Source organism: Mastigoproctus giganteus, chromosome 8 (genome assembly GCF_048544385.1).
Source record: "Mastigoproctus giganteus isolate SK-2022 chromosome 8, ASM4854438v1, whole genome shotgun sequence".
NCBI lineage: Eukaryota > Metazoa > Arthropoda > Arachnida > Uropygi > Thelyphonidae > Mastigoproctus > Mastigoproctus giganteus.
This window is the reverse complement of record NC_143582.1, coordinates 191,274,335-191,287,726: the sequence shown is the minus strand read 5'-3', so window position 1 is coordinate 191,287,726 and position 13,392 is coordinate 191,274,335. Positions and strand designations below refer to the sequence as shown.

Below are 13,392 nucleotides of genomic sequence, written 5' to 3'. Positions count from 1 at the left end.
CAGTTTTCCGACCCACCTAACACTGCCTCGATAGCATCAGCAAATATTCTTGCGCCCTTTCTATTTAAGTGTATCCCATCCCTGTAGAAGAAGTCTCTCCTGTTAACAAGTACAGACCAGGCTGAAAAAAATTCTACCCCTTGAGCCTTGCACAATCTTTCCAGGGCCGAATTGATCGACAAGGCTCTCATCATATACTCCCTCCTGTCATGTCTGGGCAGAATTGCAGACACTTTCAAATTCAACCCTAATTCACGGCTTTTTTTCCAACAGTGACCTGTACCTGTTAATTAATTCTGCCGGTCTCCTACTCTTAATATCATTAGTGCCAACGTGTACAACTATATCACCTTTTGTGCCCTTAAAAGATGTTATCTGCTCTACAATGTCATCAACCTTTGCCCCTGGCAGACAAACCCTGGTCCTGTTTCACCTATCCTTTTTACAAAGCATGTTCCCCATTTCCCTGACAATAGAGTCAACAACAACTACTAGTTCCTGCGGGACCAGCGCATTCTTCCTTGGGGGTTGCCGCTGTGTTGCGTGATGACCAAGTGCAAGCTCTGGCATTGATGTGGGCAGCTGAGAGCTTGATGGGCCCCTCAATTTAGATCCTTCGAGGTCTACCCTGTCCTTCAAGCTCTCATATAGGCCCATAACAACGCTGAGTTGTCGCCTGATTTCCTTACATTGCGCGCACGCACACACAAAGACATCCCCCATGACAATATTATGTCCCGTACCCGATTGCTCCACAAACATCAAGCAAGCAGTGCATTTTAAAAGGCTGTGATTCAGAGGGCAACTGCCCCCCTCAGTTCTCCCCTGAGCTACAGCACTCACATTAGCTTGAGCCTTTTGCTTTGCTGCTCTGGTCTGAGTCATAATTTCAATTTAATTTCAATAAAATTTCAATTTCAGTACAAAATTATAACCCTAAACTTGTATCCCAACACAGTTATAATGCTATATATTTTTTTCAGTATTGAGTATTATCTACGAGTTCTGTTTATATAACTTCCATATCAAGTTATGTGTTAATTATGTTACGTTTGTAATCTAAGTCGTTATATGTATTTAGTTAAAAAGTAAAATTTAATTGACAATGAAGTTTAACAAGATTAATAGATTTTACTGATTAATTGACAATATTATATTATATACTATACTATACTAAGCTTACGCTATCTAGTTCGGGATATAACGTTGTATCATATAACAATGGCAGCATGTTACAAACGGTAAATCTACGGACACTTAAGTATTAATTAACTTCCAAATCTCGCTGTCTCAATTGCGCCTCCGTAGCCAGGAGGGAAGGAGCAGCAGTGTGTAGCACATGCTTCTTGATTAGACTGGGGTTCGAGCCCGTCACCACCAAATACGGAAGATGCGGAAAGGTCAGGGAATGACCACCGCATTTCCCGGAGCAATATGGCCTTAGTTGCTAATGCTCCTAAAAACCAAACAAAACAAAAACAAAAACAAAAAAGCTGTCTCAATTCAGAATAAACTAAGGATCCTTACTAGGTCTATAAGCTACTTATAGAAAATAATTTATTATAACAATTGGTCAATAAAGTGGCTAAATATGGCTAAAAAACCTCTCGTTCAGCGGAGCTGCAACTTGTAACACATGGATTTGATACCCTTACCAATACTAAGTAATACCTACAAAATCTCTATCTAAGTTAAACTTTAAACTAAGTATCGTAACTAGGAATATAAAGCTACTCTAGAAAATAAGTTAATATGCCAATTTAAGCTAATAAAACAGAAAAAACTTCTCTATTCCAGGAGCAGTAAAAACTTCGCCTGCACAAGGCTACTCTTATTCTCAATGGGCACAAAAGATGATATTACACCAGAGTGAAGTAAGGATTGTGCATTATAAAACATACACTTGTCATCCTTTAGGCAGAAGCAGTGGGAACAATAATATGAAGTACTATTAAGTAGGGTGACCAGATTTTAAAATATAAAAATAGAACATACACATGAGACTACATATTGTGCACTTGAATCATGCACAATATGACTGCCTTCTAAGTTAATTCAGAAACATGGATGATTAGATATCATGGATGACTCTGTGCCTTGACTTATTTTCCTGCTGTGTGTTGTAAATTTGTGTCTATTGGGAACCGATGCTGAATCAGTAAACATTATGTATTATAAGTAGTCGTCATATAACATGGTACTTCTACAACACGGTTTCGCTCTAACACGATTGATAAATTGCTGAAATCCTCGCACAACACTGTACTTACATAACACGGTTAGAGAATTGAGATAAACTTTGCATAACACAGTATTTTTAAGCTTTTGTGTGGGGGAAACCACACAAAAGCTTATGTTGGGTGTAATTTTTCAACATTTCCATTCTTTTTTTGTGAATCCCTGCTGTTGACTCACTAGTCATGATGCAAAAAAAAATCATAGGGAAATTTTTAATCTTTACAATGGATTTTGGGAAAAATTGATTCCGAATCTATTGAAGTGATGGAAGCATGGAAACATTTCTCAATTGTGGACTGTATCGGAATCATAGCTTTATCTCTCAAAGAAGTAAAACCGTCAACATTAAATGCATGTTGGAAAAATGTAAGGCCAGAGTCAGTTCATTCAGTAAATTTGATCGAACCAGCAGAAATGGAATCGGTGCGATAGTAGAACTTGCTAAGTCGGTAGGATGGGAAGGTTTTGATGATATGACTACTGAAGTCATTCAAGAATTGCTGGTAGAAAAAGAGGCTGGTGAAGCGGATTTGGTGGAAATGGCATCGGAGGTAAACCAAATCAATTCAGAAGATGATAACGCAGATGAAAATTCCGAAGTTCCAAATTTTACACTAAAAAGCATATGGCAAGGCATAAACTTAACCAATCAATTAGAATCTTATTTTCTGAATACAGATCCTTTGACTGAAAGGAGCACAAAGTTCAAAAGGGAACTTCAAAAATACTTAGCTCCATACCATGAAATTCACAAAGATCTATCAAGCAAAAGCAAACAAACTCAGATTACTGATTTTTTAAAAGAGAGCAGAAGTTACACGAAATCTGGGTGTTGCAGAAGAAAGTTCAGAAGGTGAAGATATTCTGTAACAGAGAAAATGTTTTCATTTGATTGTGCTTAATAGTGATGAAGAGGAAGAAAATTAAACGAATGTACATTCTCTGACATATATGCATACAGGTTGTAAGACGTTTGTTCAGTTATTACTATTTTTAATAAAACTTAAGTTTCCAATAGTTATAAAAAAAAAAAATGGTGTATTTTTGTTAGCTTTTGGAATGTAACCCTCTTTTTGTACTGGTTCTTAGTCCCATATAACATGGTTTTGCACTACACAAGATTTTATAGGAATGTAACTACTGTGCTATACGAGGGTTACCTGTAATTGTTTTCTTTAAATACTTTTTACCTGAAATATTATCCATAGCCATCTTACTTATGAAACCATATAGGTTAAAACCTCTGTAATGTTTGGAAGTCATTTGAATACATCAATGGTTATAAGTACTTTAGTCCCAATAGCATCAATGATTATAAGTACTTTAGGCCCAATAGCATCAATGATTATAAGTACTTTAGTCCCAGTAGCATCAATGATTATTTCCTGTTTGGCAGTCAACTTGATTAATCGAAAAAAAAGTACTACTACTCATAAAATGACTATGCAGCATAAAAGTTTCATGTAACTTCTCAATAAAATGGCACTCTTGGTAAAAATGGGACTATTTGGCATCCCATTTCATCTTTGTTGGGACAACGGAACACCTCACTCCAAAATGGAACATCTGGTCACCCTACTATGAAGTTTGCTGAAGTTGAATTAAATGCTCATGACATACTAGAATAGTAGCAATGTAGCTTGCTAGGTATAGTCTCTGCTGAGCATATTAACTACTATGGAGTTTGGATTTTGTGTTAATATCAGGCAATAATGATATCTCCCCATGTTTTCTGTTATTTGTGCCCTTGTTTAACTTTCTTAGTTTATTTGAAATGTGTAGTTCACCTGAAGATTGATTTATTTTCTGCAAGTATTGTTTTCTTCAAATGAATTGAGTACTAGAGATATGATATATTTGGAATGAAAAATTCTGATATTTCATGTGTGGAGAAGTTCAGAAGAATCTACAATTCTTTAGATTGATGATAGAAGATAACGTTGATGCAAAATTGATTGGGTTTCATGGAGCAAATGGAATTTTAAATTGTTACAATAGTATTTTTCTGACAAAATCTTAGTTATCCCTTTCCTTAATCACTACTGATCTTATTTGTCCCTTATTGTTCAATCTGTTGTTCCTTCCACTTTAAAGGTGACACTTGTGTATATACTGTATATTTCCCTGTCAGAAATTTCCCAATTTGAATTTTTTTTTTCTTTTTTTTTTTTATCTCTTTTGGCTAAAGATTTCTTTACCTCATTCTCATTCTCTTACCACTTTAAAGGTGGCACTTGTGCATATACTGTATATATATATATATATATATATATACTGCTGTGATATTCCTTGTCAGAAACTTCCCAATTTGAATTTTTTTTCCTTTTTTTTTTTTTTTTTTTTTTTTTTTATATCTCTTTTGACTAAAGATTTCTTTACCTCATTCTTTTAGATTCATTTGCCCTCTGTCAATCATCCAGCTTGGTAAATCACTCAGAATTTTTTAACTTGCTCTTTTAGGTTCATTTGTAAATGCATAATTTTTTTTGCTAATGAATTTATTAAAGATTTATGAAACATTTTGTAAGCCTATTGTTACCTGTTAAATCTCTCTCTCTCTCTCTCTCTCTCTCTCTCTCTCTCTCTCTCTCTCTCTCTCTCTCTCTCTCACATGCACACACACAATTTGCAAAACACTTACAACAAATACCAATATTAGCAATAAGTATCCTGCTGTGTTATATATGTAAAATTAATCAATGAATAAAGAAATACTAGTGCACAACTGTACTTGGAAAAAAATTATGTCAGTGCTACAATCAGATTTGTTTAATTGTTTTTATGTAGAATATTTATTGGTTTTCATGCTTCAAATTCCAACATAGAACATTATTTCCTTATGTTTTTAATAGTCAAATTATTTTGGCTCTTACATATACTTTTTTTTTTATTTTAGTTTCAGCAATAGTGTGTATTTTGAATATATTTGGTTTTCCTTATTGCTATGTACTCTGTTTTTTTTTTTTTTTTTTTCATTAATTCAGGTAGTTAATAAACAAATAAGCAATTACTTTAATGTGTAAACTAAATTTTACAAATGATATTTTGTAAAACCTTATCAGAAAGAACTTACATGTTAGAAAATTATAAAATTTGTTGTTGTAGACTGCTGTATAATGTACTCTTTTTTTTTTTTTTTTTTTTTTTTTTCAGTTCTCTTAGAGACCAAACATTTGGAGCAATTGTCATTAGCACTGGGCACTGTATTATTACTTCTTTTCTGCATTGTGCAAGAACAGAGGTACTCCATCCTTCTTGCTGTTTAAACAATTAAACAATATTATATATATTTTTATACTAATTAAAACTGGAATAGCCTCTATGTCTACAGTACTCACCATTAGTATGAAGAAGGCTGTGAAAACGCTAGGTATTGATTATGAAATAAACAAAATTATAAACAAACCTTGTTGTCATTGTAAATGAACAAGAATCTGGTATAGAAGTTGTAGCATGATGTTTATTTTTTAAAGTAACTGTGTGGTATATAAAGTGTTTGTAATTGCTCATTTCTTGAAGGATGCTTAAAAAGGAAAGTAACACTGTTGAGAAATAACTTAATTCTGCAGACATAGAGATTATTCCATTTTTTAATTAATTTATTTGGCATTTGAGGTTTCCAGCTATCAACAAATTTTCCATTTCATTTTATATTCTATGAAATTACTAATTCCAAATAATATTTTAAATCCACTGTGTCCTAAATCAGTGGTTCCCAAACTGGGGTCCGTAGACCAATTCCAAGGGATCCGCAAAACGACCCTCTAGAACTGGTCAGATTATTCGTTGTATGTATAGCAAATTGATGATTAATAAAGTTATTATATAATTATGTAAAAATAAGAATAAAGTTGAGTTGTTTTAAACATAAAACTTTGAATTTCCTTTTCAGAAAACCCAGTGTTCAACATATATATATATAGGGGACCCGCAAACTTTTTTTCATTTTTGAAGGGGTCCATAGATCTCAGTAGTTTGGGAACCACTGTCCTAAATTATTAATGAATGATTATGCTTACCACTGTGTTTGAGTAAGTTCCCCAACAAGCATAGTGTGAACCTTGCTTTGTTCTGCTTTCTTCTCATTTGCTTTTTTCTACCATGGTGGAATGTTTTGGTCTGTAATTTATCTTATTTGGTCAGCTGAGTCCCAAGTTAGCAGTCCATTCTAATTTGTTCGGTAACTTTACTAATGGTTTAAGCTTCCTATTATTACATTCTCTGGTCAATAACAGCCACAGTTTGAGCATGTGGTTAGTTGAATCTCTGTACTTTCCCTGTAATTCCAGTTTGTTTGTTTGTTTGTTATTTGATTTTTAGGAGCATTAGCAACTAAGGCCATATTGCTCCGGGATATGCGGTGGTCATTCCCTGACCTTTCCGCATGCTCCGTTTTTGGTGGTGACGGGCTTAAACCCCGGTCTAATCAAGAAGCTGTGCTATGCACTGTTGCTTCTTCCCACCTGGCTACGGAGGCGCCTATTAATTCCAGTCTTTTGCATATCACAGACATTGATACTACTGCATTATTATTTCTTAGTAACCTAAGTTGCCTTAGCTCTTACCAAAGAAACAATACAATGTAACCCAAATTTCGTTAGATGATAATTTCTTGGAAAACTTTCTGTCTCATTTAATATTGATTAACTTAACCCTAAGCGAGGCAGCACAGAGTCAATGAGATCCTAGACAATATTTTAGCAATTTGTGCTCTTTATCTACTCTGTTCATGCAGCTGAAACTCCTAATAGCTGTTTTGGAAAATATTTTTTTGATTTCTCCACTGAAAATTCTAGATCTCTCTCTCTCTCTCTCTCTCTCTCTCTCTCTCTCTCTCTCTCTCTCTCTCTCTCTCTCTCTCTCTCTCTCTCTCTCTGTCTGTCTGTGTTAATTATCACACAATTCAGAAAAAATCATGAATTAAGTTAAACCTAATTATATGCATGTTGAGTGGTATTTGTCATGTACAATTATTGATAGTGAGCTGGCTTTACTGATGCACAATTTATTCCAGTTAGAGGAATCAAACTGTTGATGCATGCAGTTCACATTTTATGCAGTGGGTGCTCCTGTTGACAAGCTGGCATCCAGTCACACATGTTTGTTCAAGGGTATGGGTTTAGCATTAGTAGTGGCATATGATGCAAGAAAACAAGTTTATACAGCATTTTTCAATGTGCATTTTCCTCACTGACAGGTTTAAGTTCAAAAAATTAATTAGAAATATATATTTTTAACAAACAAAAATGGATTTTTCACAGTTTTATTTAGAAAAGATAAAATAAAGTGACATCAAAAGAGTGAAATTTTGAATTTTAATTATTTTTTTGCTGATTTCTCAAATGCATGCTTATATGGTCAAAGTGACCCAACAACCACAGAAGCATGACTGGTGATGGGTTAACATGATCATTGATTTCACTCATATGTAATCAAAGGTCAGGATCTTTAAGGAAATTAATAGTATTCGTATTCTACATAACACTTTGGCCCCTCAATCATGAATGGTATTAGTATTAGTAATGGAAGTGATGCACGAAAGAGAACAAGCTTATAAAGCATCAGCCAAAAAAATAATAAATAAATAAATAAAATACCCACACCACCTGTCCATCGCTTTGAATAATTTGGCTAGTCCTTCCTTGAATTTCACCTCCTCATAGGAGATAATCACCTTCTCCTTTCCTAAAATGAGGCCTCCAGACCTGTATGCAGTACAGAAGATGTGGCCTAACTATTGGATGGAATAATGGGTACAGTGAGATAATCACCTCCTTATCCCTGCTAGCAAAGTTCCTGAACATCATTGACAAAACCCCATGAGCTTTCCTGGCAGCCTGTCTGCACTGCTCAGAAAACTACACATCTGACTGCACAATTACCCTTAGGTCTTTTTCATTTTCCACTAACCTGAGTGTAGTACAGTTTATAAGTTAATTTGGGATTACTGCTCCCCATATGCAGCACCTTGCATTTGTCAATGTTAAACTTCAACTCCAACTTCTCAGCCCATCTGCTTAATTTTTCTATATCTTGTTGTAGTATCTTAACTTGATTACTGTCATTAACTACCCTTCTGACCTTTGTATCATATGCAGACTTAAAGAAATAAGCCTGATATGCCTTTGTTAATATCATTAATAAATATAGAAAATATCAGTGGGCCCAGTACTCAACCTTGGGAGAGGGGATTTCTCTAATCACATTAGTCCATGAAAAGCAATTAATAATCACTCTCTGTCTGTCTTCTCCCACTCAACCATCCCTTTATCCATAGCAGTAACTTGCCCTTAATGCCACACTGCTCCAATTTATACAGCAGTCTTTTATGTCAACATCATCAAAAGCTACATTATAATAGCTATCACCCATTCACCTACAAAAGATCGATTATCTTTAATCAATTTCTAAATGCCTATAAATATTCAACGACGGAATCTGCTTTGGGCTCAGAAATACAAATATTAACTAGCAGATTCTTAAACAGGGGTTATCCCCTTACCACAATAAACCGAATTAGGGTACAGGCTAAGGATAGGATACAAAATACTACACCAACCAACAATAGTAATATCAAAAAATACTTTATTTCTGTCCCATATGTTGAACAGTGGCACAAACAGCTTAATAGATTCTTTAAAGATACCGAATTTAAAATTGTGGCCAGGCCAATACGGAAATTACACGCTATACTGAACAATCGCTCGGTCCTTTCCACATTCGCAACACAAATTAATGATCTGGTATACAACATTTCTTGCGGTGATTGCAACTCGTTTTACCAAGGTTCAACGCGATTTTCTCTGAATATTCGTGTAAATCAACATGAAGCCTCAGTTCGTGCTTCTCGTTCAGCAGCGTCAGAATTAGCCTTTCGTGCTGCCATTAACAAAAAACATACTTTTTTATTTAACGAGGCCAAAATACTTAATGTTCAACGTAATTATACGCGACTATTAATTGCAGAAACAGTAGAAATTAAATTACACGAGAATTCTGTTAATGTTCAGCGGCCATATTTGATCTCCGATGCATGGACCTTTACGAGCATGTGTGAAGACAAATAATCACTATTTAAGTTTCAGGTTCAACCCTATTCGGTAATTTTGATTCCTGTGATCCCGACATACGGTCGGAAAGCGTTGTCAGCTTCAGGAAGGAAAATCGTTTTGAATATTTTCGTTAGATTCTTTTTAATTTTTAATTGTGTTAAATTGATTTGAATTGCATTCATTGGTTTTTAATTATTTATTTTTTACTCTAATGTAAGTTTTTGATTTTCGTTTTAATTTCTGAAGAGTATCATACGGAAGTGTTCTACTATATTGAGGTAAACTCCTCTTATTATTTTACAAATATTAATATCAACGTAGAACATATTGAGTATTACAGCTCTGATTCATACTATCTAATTCAGAAATTAACATATTTTCATTAACAAAGTTATCACTATTTAAAAGGTCATCTGCATAAAACAAAAATAGTTTTCATAAATTTTGAATATAGATATCTTCAATAACATTACTTTTTGGAAGGAGACACATAAAAGAAGATAAAATATCGTTATGCGTTAAAAAATGAGACCCGATCTGATTTAAGAAATTATCTAAAAATGGCACAAAAGTCGAGATACGATAATAGTCCTCTGCATTATCACATGGCATATTACAGTGGTTGGTGTGATGACCTATAATTCGTGGTACCTTCAAACTTATTTGGTAATTTTTACATAAACCTATAACTTCTAAAAAAAGATGATGAAATTATTTGTCAGCATCTGGTCTCATTTCTTTTAATACTATTTTTAACAAATTAGCCTGATCAATTGCTTTCTTTAGATCAATATTAATGGTTTGTAAGTATTTACTCAAGCCAATACTATTGCTGAATACTTTTTTAATAATATATAAAGCAACCAAAAAATTACTGTTCTAGATGGGATTGAGAAATAATTGTGCATTTGTTGCTGTACCTTTATCTTCCCATGAGCTTATTACTGTTAATGCTGCAAATGTTGGTTCTAACAATTCAATGAATATAATTAAAGATTCATGCCTGTCCATCCATCTAGTGGGGCACATTTTTTTGAGATGCTTTTTCTTGGAATTTGGACACAATTCTTCTATCTCTTCTTCTAATACCAACTGCCTCTTTGGTTACTGAAAGAATGCATAAACTTTTTGAATGATTCCCATGCAGTTTTGGATATCTTGCAAATCACATGAATCTGAAATTGCTAAATTTAAGCAATGAGATACACAGTGCATGTAAAGTGCTTTTGGGTTTAATTCTTATATATGAGTCTGGATGCCATTTATTCTGCCGCTCATTGTCCCAGCACAGTCATATCCTTGTCCACAGATATTTTTTATATCTAGTTCAAATTTTCCAAGTTGATTAATTATTTCTTTTGCTATATTTTCACCAGTTGCAGAATTTAGAGGAGCAAATGAAAGAAATTTTTTGCATATTTGAAAATTTGTTTCGTTAACATATCTGACACAAAGTGACATTTGTTGAATTGTTGAAATGTCTGTAGTTTCGTCAGCAACAACAGAAAAATATTTAGCTTTCTTCACTTTGTTCACAATCTGTTTCAGAATTATAGAACCACAACATTCAATTATTTCATTCTGGATGCCCGCACTAGTGTATAATGAATTTTTACCAGCAGTTCTTGTATGATTTTCTAATGCCCGGCAGCAACTCGTTCCCTTAACAAAGCTTGAAAGTTTCCTTCATTGTAGTATTACAACTTCTGATAAGTTAATGGGCCCGCTGTCTCAATGACCTCTTAACGATATTTCTTGCTTTCCACAAAGTAGAATCGTTTTAATTATTGGCACTAGTCTTTTCCGATTTTCCATTCGTTCTTTGTATTTTGCTTTATCCATCAATTCTTGTACGGATAAACGTTTGCAACTAAGAACTTGGTGTAAATCATTAGCTTGACATTAGGATATTCCATGATAGTGCGTAGTAGTATGCAAGTTAAAATCTCTAGTGGCATGTTTCCACTTATTATACCTAGTTTTCACTAAATGTCCAACCTGTTGAGTCTGATTATGACCTACATTTGTACTAGAAAATAGAACTCAATATTTACAATATGCAGCATTTTCTATTTTTGAATAGGATAACCAGTCGTATTTTCTCAACCAAGAAAATTGAAAACGTCTATTAAACTTCTTTTTGATCAGTAGATCCAGGAAATTTATAGTTAGAATTGCGAACCCAAACACTACCCAAAGTCTTGATTAAATCCACAATAAACATTTTTTTGTCTTTAAGTAATGCAATGTCATTAACTTCACACTTTTCATTGATTTTAACTTCAATTTCCTCTGCATTCGCTGACTTCATATCCTGGACTTCAACAGAATTTTGATGCTCAGATGCACCATCATCACTCGTTTTGAATTTTTTTTCCACAAATTGCAACGTTGAACTTGTTTTCGTTTTTCCATTTTATCTAAAAAAAAAAAAGAAACCTCAAGTCAAGCGAAATTTTATATAGGGGGCCTCAAATTCAAGGCTAAGAAGAAGGATCTCGGAAACAGAAATAGATGCAAGGTTGGTTAAATTGGTGTAAATTGCATAATTGGGGGCCTAATCCATTGAAAAATAAATTTTTTTTGTTTTCGAGAATTTCTAAAAAATGTAAAATCTTGAATTTTTGCTTTTAACTTAATTTTTAGTTTTTCTGTCGAATAAAAATTGCACTGCTGGTCATACAGTTCTTAAACTTAATCCTCTAGTAAACTTCTTTATTCATTTTTCAACGGATCATTATTAGGCCACAGTTATGCAACGTTGTCCCAATTTAACCGACTTCGTATCTCTTACTTGCAGTTTGCTAGAAGCTAGATCCCCAAGCTTATCACCAAGTTTGGGATTGTAACTGTATGTACAAAGAAAAAAGTGAAATATAATGTGGAACATTTACTTTTAATGAAAAAAGCTTATCTTTTGTATTGAGTAATTCAGTCAATAAACGTATTCTGGTAAATTAAAGCCTAACAAAAGCAACTGTGAGAATCAACGAAATGAATTCTAATTTTTTTACAAATACTCAATATAAACTTTATACGCCAATTTAAATTTAATTACTTCCTTTCTATTTTTTGCCTCTTGCAATTAAATTTATCCAAGCATGGATTATAAATTTTCACAGAAACACAAATTGTAACTACACCAAAGAAACACATACAAACAAAAGCTGCAAATCACACTAATGTCACTTTACAACTAAGCCGAAAATCTTGTTAGGTATTAGCCTACCTACTTATTATGCATATTTACAGTTGAACCAGCCAAACAAAAGCCACGAAAGTCAGATGCAAGGTGGCAAAAGTACGTGTAGCTCGAGCTGATCACTTCAGTACGGTAAGGGACATAGTTGAACTTACATTTGTGCTGTGTTGTCAAATGGTAATTAAATTGAAATTGGAATAGTGTTTTGAAATATGGAAAATAGTAGTACAAAGTAAAAATATCAGAGTAGAGTATAGGCTCGGAGGGAGCTACAGCCCCATGCTGGTTACGCCACTGCTCTCTCCTATCTTCTTTGGGCAGATTTTCAGACACTTTCAAATTTAATCCTAACTCACTATTTTTTCCCAGGATTACCATGTACTTGTTAAGTAAGTAAGTCCTTAGATTCTTACTCTTAATATTAGTAAGAACAGTTCTATCAGCTGTGCCAGAGAGTGCAGGGGGTGGTCCTAGGATTTTCTAGAGGGTTGATTAAAGTAGTATCCTGAAAAATCATTTAATTTAATCATCATGTAGCAGTAAAAGAAACTACATCATTTGCCCCTGTGAGAGTGCATTTGTTATCTAGTAGGTTATTTGGACCATTCAAAATATAAGTTCCTACATGTAAGTATATTATACAGTATTTTTAATGTTATTCATGTGTTATATAAACAACAAAGTTGTTATATTTCAAAAATTTTTTTCTTCTGTGCTTTACTATATACAAGTTACCCTCATATAACATGATAGTTAGGTTCCTATAAAATTTCTTGTAGTGCGAAACCATGTTATACGGGTCTAAGAACCAGTACAAAAAGTGGGGTTACGTTCCAAGAGCTAACAAAAATACACCATTTCATTAACAAAATGTTGATAAAACTGACAAAAATACACCAT

The 13,392-nt window shown here is 33.8% G+C and overlaps 1 protein-coding gene across 2 annotated transcripts in view; it reads left to right on the top strand.

Moving 5' to 3' along the window:
* Positions 1-13,392, top strand: part of LOC150082108 (uncharacterized) — a 183,998-nt gene that overhangs the window by 31,515 nt on the left and 139,091 nt on the right. For both annotated transcript variants that reach the window (XM_090379986.1, XM_090379985.1), the window contains exon 5: positions 5,392-5,479. In XM_090379986.1, the coding sequence (XP_090236112.1) occupies positions 5,392-5,479 (88 nt within the window). The remainder of the gene's footprint in view (positions 1-5,391; positions 5,480-13,392) is intronic.